Source organism: Marmota flaviventris, chromosome 7, assembly GCF_047511675.1.
Source record: "Marmota flaviventris isolate mMarFla1 chromosome 7, mMarFla1.hap1, whole genome shotgun sequence".
Taxonomy (NCBI): Eukaryota; Metazoa; Chordata; class Mammalia; order Rodentia; family Sciuridae; genus Marmota; species Marmota flaviventris.
The window spans coordinates 41,510,494-41,529,561 of NC_092504.1; the positions used below are offsets into that span (position 1 = coordinate 41,510,494).

Consider the following 19,068-nt stretch of genomic DNA (forward strand, 5'->3'; position numbering starts at 1 on the left):
TTGATAAGTTGCTGAGGCTGGCTTTGAACTTGCCATCCTCCTGTTTCAGCCTCCTGAGATGCTGGGATTACAGGCATGTTGCACCATGCTCAGTTTACTGGATGCACCACTTCTGCTTACTGGATATTGACCAGGACTCTTCTTCAAGACCACCTCTACCTGCAATAGAGATTGTTAAAGGAAGGTTTTGTCCCAAGAAAGTGGGGGGCGGAGGGGAGAAGTCAGTGACTCTATTACTGAGAAGGAAAGAAAAATTTCTAGAGAAAAATATACATCCTTTGTCTCTGGAATCATACATCTATTTTTTCCTTCCTGAGAGAGAGTCCTGCCTCAGTGTCTCCAGTGCTTGCTGGGGTTGAAAGTGGGAGAATAGAAAACTAGTATTGAATCTCATTAGGACAGAGTTCTGGCTTTAGTTTCACTTTGAGTCTTTGGGTGATCTAAAATCAAAATTGATATAAAGTGTATTTAAGCATCAAAATAAGGGGGAAGTCTAGTTTTGTCAGTCATATAATAACTAAAGTTCTTAGATTTTCATAGAATTTTTATTATCACTCATAAATACAAAACTACAACATAAGTCTGGCTACAATTATAATGTAAATTTTAGTTGATAAGTGCAGTTGGCTCTTTATATTCAAATAACCCTCACTGTATATTCAGAGAAGTCCACTGATATTCAGGAGATAAAGATTTCTGGCTGATCTTTCTCAGTTATCTTCTGTGCCTACTGGAAAATGCTAGAGTTATCCAAAAGTCTGTCCTGATTTTTCTTCTCATTTTAATCCTTTTCCTGAAAATTTTCAGTGTATCGTGTGTAAGAGTAGCCTCATCATTTTCCTCTCTAAATCTGTTCCTGGTTGTCCACCAATTTAAGCAAAAGTCACCAGCTATGGCTTAAGCCAGGGACCATACTATTGCTCACAGCTCACATTCCATTCAACCAATGACTGTTGTGCCTTCTACTCCCCTCTGTATGATCACTTTTCAGTCTCTCCAAAACCTGGCCACCACCCAGGAGCCCAGGAAACTTTTCCTTGGCTAGGTGGCAGCAGTAGCCTCCCTGCCTCCTGGGATCATCCAGATGCATCTTGCCTGAAATTCAACTTTGCTCCTGTCCTGAGCCTCCCTAAATCAATTCTGGTTCTTCCATAGAATTACACACAGACTCTTAGCATGGCCTGAAGACCTCCTCCATCTGGCCTTCTAGCTCATGCTCCTTCCCATCTAGGGCTATTAAGAACACCAGTCATTCTAAACCTCTTTTACTTTGGCTAACCTCATGTTCTCTCTCACCTCTAAGCCCATGCACATGAGATTCCTTCTCAACGGGATCCTTAGGTTCTCAGAGAGGATGTCTTTTTCTTCTAAGAAGCCCTCTCCTATCGCTCTAATGGGCTTCCTCTTCTCCTCTGTGCTCAGACACCACTCTCTATATTTAACACTGCTATGGTATTACAGTGCAACTCCATGTTTGATTGCTTGAATAACCCTAAGAAGGCAGAGCTGTATCCTTGGTCCAGAACCTTGGGTATCATAGGCTCAGTACATATCTATTGTATTGAATTATGGTATGTATGTTTGAATAAAAGCCACATTATTTATTTTGGATATTATTTAATTCCTAAGACAACCACATGGATTATGTATGATTATCCCCATTTAATGGAGAGTAAAGGAAGAGCCCAAGGTTCCATTGGTTTTCCACTTTACAATATCTCCTCATGGAAGGTGTTTTTCCTTCCTTCCTTCCTCTCCTCCTCCTCCTCCTCCTCCTCCTCCTCCTCCTCCTCTTGCTTCTTCTTTAATTCACAGGGCTCTGTTGTACTACTGGGACTTGCAGAGGACAAGGCCTTTCTTCAGTCAGACTGGTCTAAACAGAGCCAGCCCTCCTTCCCCTCCTTCCCCTCCCAAGCCACAGCTGTGTGCTGGAAAGCTGGATGGCTGAGGCCCCTAATAAAGAGCAGACCTCCCAACCTCCTTACTCCCTCCCCCACCCCTCACACGGTTTTTCAAATTAAAAGTAACTAAAACGTAAGGCCTCAAGGGGAGAGGAAAGTTAGGAGGACAACAACATCCCTAGATAACACAAAGCCAGGCTCTCTCTCAAGGTAAAAGGGTAACAAAAAGCCAGATCCACGGACGACCGGTCCTGCCACATCTGTCCCAGCTCTGAGGAAGGTATGGCCCACCTTGGCCGGGCTGGACCATTCAGCCAGCTCTGGTTCTCAGGATCATTAAACAGGCTGTGTGTTAGGAATCATCCACAGGGAGCTGCTTTCTGCTACTCTCTGGAGAGTTCCAGAAAACACGGAGGTGACCATGCATCTTGGACTGAGCCAGCGACCACGGAAGAGGTGGGTCAGGGGTCCTAGAGAGAGGGTCATTGCCAACCAATTTATACAGGCCTGTTGGACCCTTCAGGAGAACTCTTTTTCCAAGTCTTGGACCGCTTTCAATCTTAGCGTGCAAAGAGGCTCCTGGGGCTAGCTTCCGAGCCTCCGCAGGGGGCAGACCCCAGGCAGGCGCTGAGTCCTCTTCCCTTTCAGGGACCCCACATCTGTGCGCTGCATCCGCGACCTCAGCCGAGCCTTCCCGGCGAAGGACTCTTAGCTGGCCCCAGGGAGGCAGCGCTTCCACACGCAGATTAGACTTAAAGGGGGTGGGAGATAAGGGCAGTCAGTGCCGTTTTCTTTTGCAAACCACCAAAGGCCCTCATGTTCAATTCAAGAGGCCAGAAACACCCTGGCCCCAGCCCATCGACTGCATTTGAAAAGAAATTCGCAAGTTTTGTTTAAATGTGATTTTCACAACTAAAGGCTCTGGTTCCAATTACATCCTTAAGTCTTAAGCAAAAGAACCTTTTGCTTCAGGTCTGAGGAAAGTAGTGTTGGGGTGGGGGTGGAGCTGGGGAGCAGAGGAGAAGCCACAAGAAGCCAACTCGGAGGAAACGCCCACGAAAGGCAGAGGGGTGGCGCCGCGAGCTGCAGCCACTCTTAGCCTGGAACTGGGTCGAAGGAGCTGGGGACACAGGGCAGGGTAGGCAAGCCTGCCCCCCCAAACAGTAACCATTTTGATCTGGTTGTAAAAGGTTTGCGGGACTCTCTTTTCGAAGGTTAGCTCATCACTGCACCTCTTTATACACTTGCACCCAATTTCTGGCTCCTAGAGGCGCAAAGACAGGGCCACAATCACCGCGCTTCGCATCCCTTTCCTCAAACTTCCCGGCCCAGATCAGTTCGAAAGTTGGGCCTCCTTCCCCTGCGGTCTCAGCCATCTGGGCTCCCGATTTTCAGAGAAAACCTTCACTCTTAACCCCTGGGGTGGGAGTGGACACAAAAACCAAAACTTAAGAGAAAATCACCATCCGGGTGCGCGTTGGGATCTTTGTACACAGCCTAGGCTGGCGAAGGCCAGGACTTTGGGATCCCAGAGCTAAATGGTCCCCGCAGGATCTCCCGGGCAGACACCCAGGAAGGAGAGAAAGGACTCCGCTGCCAGCCTTGGCCAGGCAGTGCGTCTTGCCTACTGCGCCTCGGAGACCACCCAGGACCCCGGGCGTCGAGGGAGCAATCTGGAAGGATCTTAGAACAACACGGGAAGAACGCGGCTGGGCTCGCCCCACCTCCCCCCGACGCCCCGGCCTGACTGACGGGAGCAGACCCGACCTCTCCAGGAGCCCCGCGGACCGTGGAGGGCGGAAAACACGATTCAAACCCGCCTATGAGCAGTGGGAGGGGCGGGGGCTGCAGGGGCAGGACTGGGTTTAAGAAACCACCCGCCTCAGTTCGAGGGCCTCCTGCCCGGAGGTTGCTCCTGACCACTGGGTTTATTTTGCTTTGGCAGGGGAGGCAGATGTTGACCTCTCTTCATTTTGCTCGATCCAGCCTCGCCGAAATCTGCCCCCCCCCCCACAACCATTTGCTTCCCTGCGCCACCCCCTACCGGGTCGCTGTCCCAGGAGTCAGCTCCCCAGGCCTTTAAACCTTTGAGAATGTCACACATGGAAACCTTTAGCAAATGTTTGTTAATGATCATAACAAAGGCATCATTCAAATTAGGCAGGTAATTACTACCAGAAGGACAACTGGGTCCTCGCTTGCTCATCCATTTCTCTCTGCTTTAAACTCCGGAGGAGTTTCTGCTCAGAACACCTCCGCCTAGCTCGCGTTTTGGGCCCCTCTAAAGGGCTCTAAAATGAACTGTGAAGTGACCATTTGCGGGGAACGCTGGGCCCCTGCGTGCTAGATAGAGCCGGCGGTGGCCTGAACAAGCTGGCAGTAACTGCGTCGCAAAGGGGGCCCTCCTTGGCAGGCTCCCTACCTCGCCTCTTTCCCTTTTGGGTTCCAGGTATAAAAACTCAGACCTCAACTTTTATAGTTAATAATAGCACGAATGCCGGTACCGGCTTCCCCCTTTACCTTCGCACTCTGATTTTTTGGAGGGGTCCTTAGTCCCCGTTCGTTATCTACAAACATTACGGTATCCTGCTAGCATTCCGAACAAGGGGCTGTTCATACATTTGCCTTCAATGATTTCCTGAAGGAACATGTGGAAGTAATAGCGAGCAGTGCAGTCACTCGAGCTGAAGATGCACGAGAAGGGCGTGCAGAAGAGCCCGGGGGAATGAAGCCCCCAGCTCCGCCCTAGGAATTTTTTTTTTCCCCAGAGTTTGACACCCCACGATCCAGTCCCAGTTGAGTACAGCTCCGCGCTCTTAGGAGCTTCTCTCTATGACCCTCCTCTACCCGCTATCCTGGGTTCACCCTCCTGGTGAGGCAGAGGTGTTGGCTATTCGACGTGCCAGTCTCAACCAGGTCGCTCTGCCCATTGAAGGGTGTGTGTGGTGGATGGTGGGGTGGGAGAGGAGGATAAAGGATGACTCCCCCCATCTCTCCCATGCAAGATAATTCAAAATTCGAGCGCGGAAGGCTAATGGGCTCCCCTCCCCCGCCCTCTCTGGGCTGTCCCACTCCGCGCAAGTCTGGTTCTTGGAGCATCAGCGCCCCCTTTCCCTCGCAATCAGGATTGTGCTTTTCCAATACTGTCTCTTCTGGTCTGGGGCACCGGGTTTGAGGCTCAACTTTAGCGTACCACCCATTCGGTGGGAGGGAATTGAGGGAGAGTCAAAATGCACCCTTCTCCGGGATGCGGAGGTGGCAGGCTTGTTTTAGACGGTCCTCCAGACACCCAAGCCTGAGGTCTTTTGTATTGCGAGATAGAAGCTAGGGCAACCTCTCCCAGATAATCCCCATAACAAAGGCACAACAAGATAAGTGGCTCCTAGGGCATAAAGGTCGTTCTGTGCCAGAACGTTCCCAATTTACGCAGACTCTCGGTTATTTGTACTCTATCTCCGACTCCATTTAGTATTTCAAAAACCAGTCATCATCTTATTGGACTCAAACGTTTGCCTAATCCCATTAAAGGATTAACAACTACATGGTTTCCCCCCCCCGCCCCCCCCCCGCACCCCCAGTACCCCAAGGATCCTAGTTCAAAACGACGCAACCGCTTAGAGATTTCGCTCCAGGGCCCTATTTCTGGTTAGGCCAGGAGTTGCTACAGAGGGACATTTCTCAAGTCCAGATTATATTCTTTCTGGGCATTAACTGCAATTTTACGTGATCCTTTTCTTCTTCTCAAAAAGAATACACAGCTATAGCATCGTAGAAAAATATCCTCCAAATTGGGAGGCAAACTCTGGAAATGATGGTTTGTTTGTAGTTCCACGAAACCCCTTTCCCGGCAGAGCGTCAACACCTCCCCTTCCAACCACCCCCACCCCATCTGGTCTGCTCCCCGCCTGCCCCCCTCTCAGCCTCCCCCTAGCCAGTTGTTGTTGAAGTCTGGGGGTTGGGACCGGACCCCCTGATTGCGTAAGAGCAAAAGCCAAGGCGCAATCTGGAGACTGGGAGATTCAGAGTGCAGGGAGTTCTAGGGTAACTTTTATTTTGAAGAGGCCAAGGAAGGGGGGGTTCATTTCCTGACAGCTATTTACTTAGAGCAAATGATTAGTTTTAGAAGGATGGACTATAACATTGAATCAATTACAAAACGCGGTTTTTGAGCCCATTACAGTTGGAACTAGAAGGAGAGAAACAGAGGAGGGGACTGCAGGAGAGACTTGGAGGCCGTGGACATACTTTTTACTCCATGTATAGGATTTCCATTTCGGATTGACATAGGAGGAGAAGGTAAGAGAAAGGAAAAAATGATTTTTGTTTTTAAATGATCAGACTCTGGCTCTGGAAGAAGCGAAGTTAACTTCAAACTTGGGGCGAGGAGAAAAAAGAAGAAAAAATGTGGAGCTGAATTTCAGTTATGTATCCAGAGAGTAATTTATTCTGAATAAACTTCAGGGGGTTGGAGGGTGTAACCATAGAGTTAGGAAGTCTGAAATTAAACAACAACAACAACAACAACAACAACAACAACATTTTCCAGACCTATTTTTAAAAGCAGTGTTTTTCTAACAACCCTATGGCCTCCCAAAGAAACTGTTTAGGCTTACATTTTTGAGGTTTCTTTGGAGGTGGGGTGGTATTCGTGGATACTGGGACAAACACCAAGTAACGCTGGGGGTGGAGGTAGAGGTGTTTGCCCTCTTCTTGGCAGTGGGTCCTGGAAGGCGACAGGTTTTTAATGAGTATTTTCATTCCTCGTTCGCGGTTTGGCGGGATATTGCAGCAGCCGGTGGTGTGGAGCGCGGCTGGAGGACCCGGAGAGGTGGGGAGAGCAGGGCGCCGAGTGGGACGCGGGAAAGGGTTTTGAGGCGGGGGAGGTGTGAAGGGCTTGCCTGGAGGAGGCCGGACCTCGGGTGCCTGCCGGGTGCACATGGCGCCAGCCAACCGCGCGTAATTACTGGACGGTGCTGCGCCTGGTGCGAGCGGGGGCCAGACTCAACACTGCGGTGGAGGCAGGACCAGCAGAGAACCGGCCTGGGCGAGGGTTTGGGGAGCTCCAGAGCGATATGCTGGGTCAGTGAGGTGTGAGAAACAGCCGGCACCAGCCCCGCAGTGCGCTCGGATTGAGTGCCTCTGGCGGGGGCGACAGCGGCGGCGCGGGCGAACGGTCTGGAGTAATGACAAACACATTTGGCCTCGAGTGAAAAAGTCGTCGTTGCCTCGCATTCCAGCAACTGGGATTTAAGGAATTTGGAGCTGCACTCCAAAGGGCCCTCATTGTGCACTGTGGTCCCCACCCCCCACTGGTCTCCACTCGCCTCCTTCTCAGTGGAATCGTTTCGGCAAAGCCCGGTGCTCGTTTTCTGCTCAGTCCCGGCCGCAAGCAGAAAAGAGTGCAAGCTTCCCCCCAAGTGCTGACCTTCTTGTGAGGAAGTTAGAAACTACTCGAAACGGACAAAGTTGGCTGCTGGTAAGACAGGTGAGAGGCCAACCGTCCTCACCCATCCTGTGGGCACCCCAGCCTGGGATACTGTCTCCCCTTGGTGCTTCTCTCCGTGTTGGGATGCGTGGCACTGGCCGCCCGCGCTCACCCGGCGCAGCTTCATCCCCACCAATCGCCCTTTCTCTATTTCTTTCCCAGAGGCGGCCTCCCTGCGGGCTTCCGAATGTTCTAAGCGCATCTTTCCTTCAGTTTTTACACCTGAGATTAACTCCTCTGGGCAGCGCCAGGGGAGCGGGCGGCGTCCACTTGGCTTTGAAATTATTGGGGTCAGCGGTCTGTTCGGAAAGGGTGTTGACCAGCCCACTGCTAAAGGGAGAGTGTGGCCCGACCCGAGCGTGCAGCCGGATGGTGTCTGCACGGCTCGGCCAGGTGTACGGAGTGCCAATGCCCTGGCGTCGCGCCTGAGTCAGAAAGGAAGTGCTGGGCACTCTGTCTACTGTAGGTCTCTTTCGAAGCCAGGGCGCCCGTCCCGCACTAGACTCCCCCAGCCCAGGCTACGACCTCGAAATGTGCGGAAACTGCCTGGAGGAACTTGCCACTGAGTCCATCTTCGAGGGTGGGAGGAACACTGGCTGGGAGGGAGCGTGGATGGTCCCTATGAAGTCTGGGCCGCCCTGCGCGGGGCTGCTCTGCCTGGAAAAGCCCCGGACTGGGCGGTGTGGGAAATAGCTTTTTGGCTCCATGGCCGTATTGCTCAATGTTTTGGACCCACTCGTCTCGCCTCGATCGCTCCCAATCAGAACTAGGAAGCTTTATGGAGTCTGAAGGCAAACGGGGCACGACATCCCTGCGAGGTCCTGGGCCGCAGGAGGAGAGGGAGGGGCGCCCCCGAGCTTGCGGACCTCACCCACAGCCGCGCTGGCTCTGGTTTTTACATAACCCTGCTCTCCCTCGCCGACCTGGACTCTGGCGTTGCACCTCCTCCCCGTCCTCGGCCTCTTCCTTTCTACAGTCCTCTTGAAGAGGAACATTCTCTTGACTCCCAAACAGCCGGGGACCTGTCCTGTCCTACTCTGACGCCCTGGTCAGTCCCTGCTTCGGAGCTCTTGCATAGTCTTGCTTTTGGATTCACCCAAGTACAGCTGGACCTTGCTCTAGAGAGTGAGTGGGCGCCAGAGGAGAGGGAGGCGTCAGGAGTGAGTCGTAGATGGTCCCTTGTGCCCAGCGATCCTGATCCAGTTCTTAAATCGCCAGAGACTTGAAACAGAGCCCAGGCGCCCAGCTCTCGGCCGGGGCTGCTTTCCTCCCGGGGCGCAGACAGGGGAGGGATGCTAGGGGAGGGGCAACGGGCTGGGCTTTGCAGCTGAAAACGCGTCTGGCGCCGAGGCGGGCCCGTTTTGTGCCTCCTGGGGACAGGCCGTGGGCGGCGCGCGTCCTGGGGACGTGGTGGCCAGCGTCTTCCTGTAGACCTCGATGGGTGGGACTCCTTCTGGCTTTCTGGGAGCTGGGACTAGGTTACACACTGTTAGTGGAAAAGTGACAATTTTGGCGGAAAGAGCAAAAGAACTGAATAAGTGACCAAAAGGTGCGGCTTTTAGTGTCCCTCGCGTCCAGCACGCGGGGTCTCCCTGCAGCATCAGCCTTGGGGAAGAGGGGCGTAAGGAATGTTGCGGGATCGCGCCCAGCGCGGGATGCAGGGTCAGGGGCAGATTGCTTTTCCCGACTACACTGTAGTCCTGCCGATGCTTGCCTTTTGCTGAAATGGCTCGGCGGTATTTCCTTTTGTTTTAAACTGAACGGCGAACCGGGTATGGGCTGGGAGAGTGGATGGTGGGAGGGGATAAAAGGGAACCTCAGACTAGGGTCGCCTCCTTCCCTTCCTTCTGCTGCAGTTCTCCCTCCCCGATGAAAGGGGAGCGAGAGGCGACAGTGGACTAGGGTGTGCTCGGGGGCGGCAGCGGCTAAGGCGAGCGTCGGGCCAGGTGGGTACCGGAGAAGGCCAATTTCTTAAAAGCTGAGGGGGCTCAGGCTTCCCTCGCCTAGGTCTTACCCTCTTACTGCCGCCCGCGGCCGTGTGGCTCTCTGGCCCACAGGAGGCGCTGGTGCACGCTTGTAACCCTAAACCCCTCGGCCCCTCTCCCTCCACCCCGCCCAGCCCCTCTCCCTCTACCCCGCCCGGCCCCCTCTCAGGTCTCAGTCGAAAACAATGCAAACGCCGAGCGTCGTGCCTGGGGTGTGGCGGCATCTTCTGCTCTGTGGCTGGGAGCGCGGCGACTAGGGGAGTGGGACCTCGGAGCGGACCGGCGTCACCACCAATACAGTGGCGACCGAGCCTCCCAGAGCGTGGAGGAGACGGAAGGTGGAGCGGCCCACGCCGCGAAGGTGTGGGTGTGGCGGTGACGGGAGCAAAACGTTGCTGGTGCGGAACCTCGAAGGGAAGGTTTGCAAGTCGCGGTCCCGGCTGCGCTGCCTGGGACCTGGAGTCTGAGCTGCGGGCTTCGGAGCGAGCCAGTCGGGTAAGATACGCGGCGCTGCCGCGCCCTCTAGCGGGCTCCCGGGACGCGCCCCGCGTCCGCTAACCCAGGGTCTGCGCCGCAGTCGCGGAACCCAGCTGGAAGCCAGGGCCCCTAGAAATTAGGATCATCAGGGTCACCTTTACCTCTTCTGGGGGCCTTGGATAACTCCCGGCAGGCGCTCCTGGTACCTGGAGGCGCTGGGTGGGCGAAAGGGGGCTAAGGTCCCGGGTTTGGGTTGGATCATTGGAGTGTCAATTATAATTCAGTCTGCGGGGGACCGGAGTCCCGCGCTGTCTTGGGGGACAGTTGCCAGCTTCTGCGTTCCAGCCTGGCACAAGTTGCCCTTACGCGCCAGCGGCCTGTTGCTGTTTGTTTGTTTTACGACCCTGCGTTATTGTGCAACGGAAAGGTCGTTTCCAATCAGCCAGGCTGCGGTCCCTGCCGGGCGGGTTTATGAGGGGTGAAAATGGCAAGGAACAGATTGTGTAGCGCGGCTGGGGACCTGAATCGCGGCCCCCCTCGGCTCGGCCCAGGTGGTCTCCCTGCTCAGACGGGCTGAAACGCGAAGTGGTGAGAGCGTGGGCTCCACAATACCTGAGAGACGGGTCCTGCTGAACTTTTACTGTCTGGCAGAGCAGCGTCCTCCTGGGTGCCGAGGCCAGGTTGCCTGGCGCACCGCTCTTAGCGACTTGGTGGCAGTGCCTGCCTCTAGCCGAATCTCCTGGGGCCCTGAGGGGATTCAGGCATTTTCGACAGCAGTTTTGCTATGTTTGATTTCTATTCAAGGCTTTCAGCAGAGGTCACCACGAAACCTAAAAGTACAGCCTAAGAAAGGAAGATTGTAAGTTAAGATTTGGGGAATTTTAGTTCAGAATTCTTTGCAGTGACGTCTGTGTATCAGGGAACCCAGGGATGCACGTCTTTGGACCAACACTGCCATCTACTGGCCATTCTAAAGAACTGCCATGACCCTCGGAGTAAGCTTCAAGGAGATTCCAAGCAAGGGGGAAGAAACGTTTTTTCTCCAGTTAGGAGAATTTAGGTGCAAGAAACGTTGACGGACATTTGTTTTGTGGACATTTATGTAGTTTTCTGCCCTTTTTTCCCCTTGTTTTGGGGATGGAACCCAGGGCCAAAGGCATGCTAGGAAAATGCTCTACCACGGAGCTACACCTCCAGCCCTGGGCCCAGATTGTTAATCATTTTTCATTTACTAATGAGCAAAGGCTTTACCTTCCACTTCTGATGATCAGGGTAGAACTGTGAGGAGGTAGGCGGGCATTTGAGTTCCTGTTACAAGCAAGGAGACCTAGTTTGGGGGATTTGGTGACCTCAAGTTAAATGCTCAATAAGGTTGTCCCATTAAGAGTCACATCAGTTCAGTGTTGATTAGAAGAAAGTGTCATTTTGTTCTCCCATGGTTAAATATCTGGTTCATGGAAGCAGAAAGATTTGTGAATTCTGATTGTCCCATAAAATGCTCCCGTGTAAAAATCCTCCAGCTCCCACCCATCATTGGAATGCCTGATGGAGCTCCGGGAAGAGCAAAACAACACAGTTCTGGTGGGGCGCAGATCCTGGGAAACATGTCTTCACTGGAAAACACAAGTGGCCACTGAGGTAGACCTGAATTTGGGTTGCCTGGGCTGAAGTTATGAGACTGAGTAGAACTTTGCCGAGAACAAGTAAGATGTGTAATTTTCACAGTTAGAATTAACTTAGGAGAGCCGAAATTAACCCGACCTCGGAAATCTGAATCTTGAGGTCATCAGTGGCTTTGGGGCTGTGAGAGTGTCTCTTGTGGTCTTTAATCATGCCAGGGTGGAGTGAAATTCAATATTCAATGGTCCTGCGGTGGGACGTGTTGTGATGGTGGTGGTGGTGATGGAGAAGCTGGCTGTGATTTGATGAGAGGAATGACATGGTGTTTTGGACACAGGGCTCTTGCATTGCTTTCTTCCTTTTCACTCTCTGAGCATGGTTGTCTTCCCCTTGAAGTCCATCTTCAATGGCTCTTCACTACTGACTGCAGGGAACGCGATGGCATACTGTTCAAGAGAAAGGGTGTAGCTGCAATCAGACTCGTTTCTCTCTTTATGGGACTGTTTATATTGATTCATCTTCTAATACTTTTCACAGCTACATCAGGCGGGAAGTGGCAAGCACATGGGAGTGGACCGCTGGCCTGGGATGAATTCAGAGTTCAGATCCACTTCCCCAGTGATACAGGACAAGGCTGGAAATAGCCACCTCTGATGTTGTTTTCATATAATACATCTTAGGAGTCTGTAGAAAAAGAATCAATCTGAAAACTAACGCCGTTTGTATTCAGCTATTTAAGTGAGTCCTACATAATGTTGAAAGGCCAGCAAGTCAGATATTATTAGTCCCAATTTATAGAAGAAGAGACTGAGGTTCAGAGAGATGGATAAAGAGTCGTATTTGGGAACAGAACCTAGTCCAATGTGATTTGCACTGTGTTTTCTAGGAGAAGGAGCAAAAAACCATGTCACCTGCTTGAGAGCAAACGTGGCACAGATCTCCTTCCCCAGCTTGTTTGTCTTCACTTGTAGAAAATACTTTTTGAGCTGTGAATATGGAGGATTGAGATTGAATCCAACATATCATTGGGTGAGAGAAATAATTAATGATTAAAAAATAATCTGAGGAGCTGGAGTTGTAGCTCAGTGATAGAGCACTTGCCTAGCATGTGCAAGGCCCTGGGTTTGATTCTCAGCACCGCATAGAAATAAATAAAAATAAAGTTCTATCAACAACGAAAGAGAAAAATGGTTTGAATGACATCTGCTTTTTCTCCCTGGAAAGTGTCTTTCGCCACTGACTCTTCTGGCACCTCAGAATTTGTAACCTCAGTGACTTGTTTTTGCCCACCTGACTTGAGGATGATGTTCAGGATAGGAGGAACATTTCCTTCCAGAGTAGAAAAGCATCAGGAAGAGCAAGAGTCACTCCCACAGGGCCAATAGGTGAGGGGCACCTCTATCTTTCCCGTCACCTCCCTGTGGGGCTGACACTCTGCAATCATTCACCAGTACGTGGTCCGAGTTACCCATGAGTAATGACATGAAATTTCACAAACACGCCTGGGTTTCTAGTCAGGGAACTGGTGTTATCTGAGACGGGATTTTGAAATCTTAAGCAAACGCGTGTTGATGCTCAGCCTTGGCGTCACTATCGCTCTGCGGGAGGCCCTGTGCTCATTGCTCACTTTGTATGTCAGTCAGTAATCCTCCCTGCAGCAGGTCCCCCCTATCTGGACACACAGAAGGAAATCTGGTGGGGCCTGGCCAGGGTCAAATGCTCCTCGGAGCCTGCTCTGTAAAAGCAGGGAGTCCCTCTCCTAAACTTGCCAATGCTTGAAAGAGACATTGCCAGCAAGCCTGGCTGCAGAGATGCCGGATAGAAATGTGATAAAACCCAAGACATCAAGCTGGCGCTGGAAGCCACTTTGAAGTCTGCTAAGAGGGTTATCAGCGGGAGGCTGATATTTGTATGTACAAACACACAGGCCGTTACTGCTAATTGTGGTAAGTCAGGCGGCCAGCCTGGCTCTGGGGGCCCCTGTGCCTGCTACCGCAGCTGTGGGGAAACCCTGTGTCTCCCAGTACCCGCCAAGATCCCCAGAAGCTGTCAGCCAGCTAGCATCCTGTGAACTGACTGCACTTGGGTTCACATCACGGCAATTATTTCTCCCACTGTGGTGAGCAGGGAAAGAAAGGGAGGGGGCCTCCCATTTGCATTAGGAAATAGTGGGCATGTAAGGGGACAGGACACTGACCTTCCCTTGTGAGAGACCTGGAGTGGAGTGGAGAGAGCGGAGTTTTGCATCTCACAGACCCTGTTACAATCCTGGCGCTGCCACCAGCTGTGGGTCTTTGGGTCATTTGCTAAAAACCTCTCTGGGCCTCAACTGCCACTTCTTGGACTTAGCTGTCACAGAGTTATTCTAACCAAACAAGGAATACACATACAAATTTTGGCTTAGTAAATGAAGATTTCTCATTCTCCTATGTTTTCCTTTCCAACTCTCCCACCTCCAGCATTCCATCTTTCAGCAGTCCTTCTTCTTCTTCCATTTTTCTGATAGAATCCAGTGAAGCAGAAATTAAATTTCTGCAACCAGGTCACTGTAAAGCCAAAACACATGACCAGGCACCACCAGGAACTCCATTTAGGCCATTATTGACTGGATCCTCCTCAACTAAAACAACCAAATAACAGCTAGGGCTAAGCAGGACATAGGTTGACCCCCAGTCCCCCAGGCTTGTAAAGACAGCTAACTCAGGAATCCTGTGCACACAGCTTAGTCTCAGAGGTGACAAACCGAATCCCCTTAGCTCGCTCCATTGCATGAGCTGGGGTGCAGCGGGACCCCCACTATGGTTATCTTAAAGCTTTCATTCCTGCTCAGGCCCTAGGAGTGCAAGTTGGGTGCCTAGAGGCCCCAGTACCTGCAGGCCCACTTGCAGCTCCTTTTCATTGACTTCAGCAAAAGGGCTTATCAGTGACTTGACCTGGGAGGTAGAGGAGGGCTAAAGTGAATGGAAGAATAGACGAGAAAGAAAAGACAAAGGAGTCCTCTCAGCGAGCCACAGAATAGACTGGTCAGTGGCTTTACTGCAGGGTGACACGGACTCCTCTGTTTATTTTTCATTTTTTCGGTGGCCCTGGGGATTGAACTCAGAGGTGCTTTACCTTTGAGCCACACCCCACCCCTTTTAATTAATTAATTTATTTAAAAATTTTTTTTTTTTTTTTTAGATATTTGACACAAGATATTTTGGACACAATATCTTCATTTTGTTTATTTATTTTCATGTGGTGCTGAGTGTGGAACCCAGAGCCTCACATGTGTGAAGCAAGTGCTCTGCCACTGAGCTACAGCCCCAGCCCAGCCCTTTTTATTTTGAGACAAGGTCTTGCTGAGTTGCTGAGGGTCTCAGACAGTTGCCGAGGCTGGTCCCAAACTTGCGATCCTCCTGCCCCAGCCTCCTGAGTTGCTGGGAATACAGGCATGTGCCATGGTGCCCAGTTTGATTTCTTTTTCTCCCTGAATTTTTGTTTCCCTCCCTTCTTTTCTTCTTGCCCACTGCTTGGCCCGTTTGTGTCTTGTGGATGTTCTGTTTCCGTCTCTTTCTCCACTTCTCCACTCCCCAAATTTTGTTGTGGGAAATCAGGTCTCTGCAGTGCTGTTTCCTTAATGTGAAAGGGAATGATTGAACACAGTACTTCAGGCACCGTCCTCGCCCGTTTCCTCATTCAAGCTGTGCCCGGTGTCTCAGGCCTTGCTTGGCCCTCTTGTAAATACTCCTGGTCTTAACCCGAACCCCGGCTGGGCTTGGGATGTTGCTCTGTGCCCCAGCTTAGTCTCCGGCATGAGCTGGGGTGCAGCGGGACAGATGTCTTGTAAGTGACATCAGTGAGTGGGACTTTCTCAAACTGTACATCAGAAAGATACTTTCATATTAAAAGTTGTTCCAGCCCAAGCAACTTTTCTGAAAGTCGTAGAGGATGAGACTTTTGATGAATTGTGACATGGAAGGAGGAACAATCCAGTTGGAGAAAGAACTGCTCTAGTTGAGAAGCTGAGAAAAAAAATCCATTAACATTTATTTCTTTATTTTTGTATTCTTAATTTAAATGGTCTAAAGAACAATTCTCCTGTATTCTCCAAGACAGTAAATTGGGACTTGTTGGAATTCTGAAAGCTACAGGCGATCCAAAAGGTATTTGGGCTTCAGATCCTGTCGTGATCTTGGAGTCCCACCAGGCTATTTGATTCTTTCTTTTTAGACCTCTGACAGTGGATCTTAAATGAGAACTGTTTTTTTTTTTTTTTTTTTTTTACTTTTTATTTTTTGCTAAAGTGTTGCAGTTGACATTTTTGATCGTGCAAAGTATAAAGAGAACTAGGCTCAAGGGTTGTTTCCTGTTAGCTAACACTGTTTCTGTTTGGCTTTTGACTTTTGCAGTTTTCCGGAGCTATGGGGATTTCCCATCAGGCCTTCCTGGTCTTCGGCTGTCTCCTCACAGGTATGCATCCCTGTCCTGGGGAGCCCTGTTTTCTGTGTACTCTGAGCATGTAGTTCACAAGATTGCAAACCTTTGAGTTAATTCCATTTCAAACAGATCTCTAGTGCTGGTTTGAGACTATATATATATATATATATATATACACACATACATACACACACCTGGAATTGAAATGTTAGTTATAATAGTCCAATCTTGCCTGCTACCTTCTTCTGGGCTGCTGGGAGAGGGTATCAGAAAAATTCAAGCCTATTCAAAGGAAATAAAGAATAGAAAGTTCTTGCCCAGGCCATCATACCTGTCAAATCAACTTGCCCTAATGAAAAATGCTTAAGATGCTTGGAAGTCTCCAAGTCACCTCTATCCTCTCTAGGAATCTAATTGATAGGTAAGTGTTTAACTCTGGAGGAATACTACTATACTTTCTTTCTCATCGAGAGAATGCCATGTGCCATTTCTTGAAACATTTATCAGATTTCCCTAGTTTTCTCTCAGGTATTTATGCAATGCAGATGCTCCTCTGAATCCATTGCCTTTCCAGCCCAAGGAGTTAAGTTAGCCTCATGTCTTTATGTTTACCCACATGGGCACCATGGAATTGAGCAAGACCAGAGACTTAATAATTCTGAGCTCCACTAAGTGTGCCCCACCTATAGGGTGTTGGTTGGCCCAGTAGCCTGGACAACTGCTGTCCCAAGAAGCCCAGGAACCACAGTGGTGGCATGCTGAAGTTGGATGGGATTATTCCCACATTAGCCTCCAAGGTATATTAGAGGCTATTCATTAAGTTATAATCTCTTCTGTCTGTTCTATAGATGAGGGAAGCTAGACTGAAATTTGAGGTCCTAAGATGAACTTAAGAGTTTGTGCTCTTTGGCTTTATCTGTTATTTGTGAATGAATCTGCATCATCCTGCTTTGGCTTCTTCAAGTCATTAGAGAGTGACAGCATTAGAGGGCTGGAAGAAGTGGCAGATGCGTCATTCTTGAGCACAGATCTGCTCTGTGCTTCGTTCAGACCATTTCCCTGCCCTTGTTCCCCCCCCCTCCGTTTTATTGTGGTGCTGGGGATCCCATGCATCCTAGGCAAGAGCTCTATTGCTGAGCTACATCCCCAGACCTGTCACCTTTTTTTTTTTTTTTTTTTAACTAAGGGGAATTTCTTCAGGGAATGTACAAGATAAAGGACCCATATGTGCTTGAGCCCATGCCGTCTTGGGATATTTTATAGTTACACATAAGAGACTGAAATATGGAATTGGGATCAGATGTCCTCCATCCATCTGAGTTTTTGGAGGGGCGAAACTGGGGGCTTTGGTGGGGTTATTGAGGCCCTTGGAACACTTACTGCTCTCAGCAGATGCAGTGGCTGTTATAATGGGGGTCCTTTCATGAGCATCCAGGCTAACGGATTTTTGCGTAGAAATGGTCATTGTTCGTGTGGCTGCTACTGTGGCTCCTCTCAGTTCCCTGAGTGAGACCGTCCTTTCTGGCTGCACCCTATTCAGAGCGTGTTTCCTTTTACAGGGCCGGGCCTAATCCTCTGCCAGCTTTCATTACCCTCCATCCTTCCAAATGAGAATGAAAAGGTTGTGCAGCTGAATGCATCCTTTTCTCTGCGGTGCTTTGGGGAGAGTGAAGTGAGCTGGCAGTACCCCATGTCTGAAGAAGAGAACCCCAATGTGGAAATCATAGATGAAGAGAACAACAGTGGCCTTTTTGTGACAGTGCTGGAAGTGGCCAGTGCCTCGGCGGCCCACACTGGCTTGTACACTTGCTATTACAACCACACTCAGACAGAAGAAAGCGAGATTGAAGGCAGGCACATTTACATCTATGTGCCAGGTGAGTTGGAAGGCTCCCCTGGACGGGCTGCTTGGCCTGTCTCTCAGGATGACTGCTTCGTGTGTGTGTGTGGGGGGGGGGGGGGGCGGGCAATCAAATGCAAGATCTTTGTAACGGTGCTAAGATTTTTTAAAATGTAAAATTACTAAGTATTTATTAGGGAAAATTTTAAAAATAGAGAACACGCAAAATTAAATAAAGATCATTTGTAAAACCATTATCAAGAAATATTCATTTTGAGCCAGGGACAGTGATGCACGCCTGTAATCCCAGTGGCTCAGGAGGCTGAGGCAGCAGGATCGCAAGTTCAAAACCAGCCTCAGCAAAAGCAAGGCGCTAAGCAACTCTGTGAGACCGTGTTGCTAAATAAAATACAAAATCAGGCTGGGGATGTGGCTCAGTGGTCGAGTGCCCCTGGGTTCAATCCCTGGTATCACTCTTCCACCTCCAAAATATTCATTTTTAGAAGGAGTCTTTGCTGTGTTGTTCAGGCTGGTCTTAAACTCCTGGGCTCTAGCGATCCTCCTACCTCAGCCTCCCAAATAGCTGGGACTCTAGGTGTGCGTCATTGTGCCCAGAGGAACATGCAAAATAAAATAAAGATCATCTGTAATGTCATTATCAAGCAATATTCCTTGTTGATACTTCAGAGCTGTACTAAGTTTTGAAAATCATCTTTCATATGGCGTGTCCTTCATTGGCATTGTGCAAAGTCTGAAATAGACTCATTTCTACTCACTTTAAGTGAATTTAGTGAGGGGAAACCCCATGCTAATGACGTTATCCTGTGTCGAGATGGGAGTAAAATGGGATTAAGCAGGTGAGGGTGTTATGTGGGGAAGGCCTAGGAGAGGAAACAGGAGGGATCCTGCAGAGGCTGGGAGAGCCATCGTACTGCCTGGTCCCTGACTTTGTGGGGTGGTTGGGTTCCAGCCTGCTGTGCTGGCTGAGGAGGTTGTGGGAGACCCCAGCCTATGGACCCCGTTTCATTCATTCATTGGAAGAATTATCACTGGGGAGTGTGGCTGTAGGTTTCCATGGGCTTCTGGGCCAGGCCTTGGACCATGCTGTACCCTGTGGTCAGAGTGAGGGATGTGAGGTGCCTTGGCAGAGAAGCCCCACTACCCAGGCTTACCTGTGAGCCTGCAAACCTTCTGGTCTCCCTTCTGTCTGGCCCTCCCTGAGTGCTCCTTTGTGATTCTCTTGCTGTCCTCTGTCTCTGTGTATATTGCCTTCTGTGGAGGACAACTGTTCAAAGAAGGACCCTACTGCTGTTTAAACACGGTGCACCATGGTAGGGAAGA

The 19,068-nt window shown here is 50.4% G+C and overlaps 1 protein-coding gene across 2 annotated transcripts in view; it reads left to right on the forward strand.

Moving 5' to 3' along the window:
* The first annotated feature begins 6,011 nt into the window (after window positions 1-6,011).
* Pdgfra (platelet derived growth factor receptor alpha) overlaps window positions 6,012-19,068 on the forward strand; it is a 48,141-nt gene continuing 35,084 nt past the window's right edge. The window contains exons 1-3 of one of the 2 annotated variants that reach the window (XM_027938146.3): window positions 6,012-6,197; window positions 15,860-15,920; window positions 17,447-17,764. In XM_027938146.3, the coding sequence (XP_027793947.2) occupies window positions 15,872-15,920; window positions 17,447-17,764 (367 nt within the window). In that variant the 5' untranslated portion in view covers window positions 6,012-6,197; window positions 15,860-15,871. Of the gene's footprint in view, window positions 6,198-9,810; window positions 9,867-15,859; window positions 15,921-17,446; window positions 17,765-19,068 lie in introns of those variants that run through there. The other variant, XM_071614285.1, reaches the window with a different exon arrangement.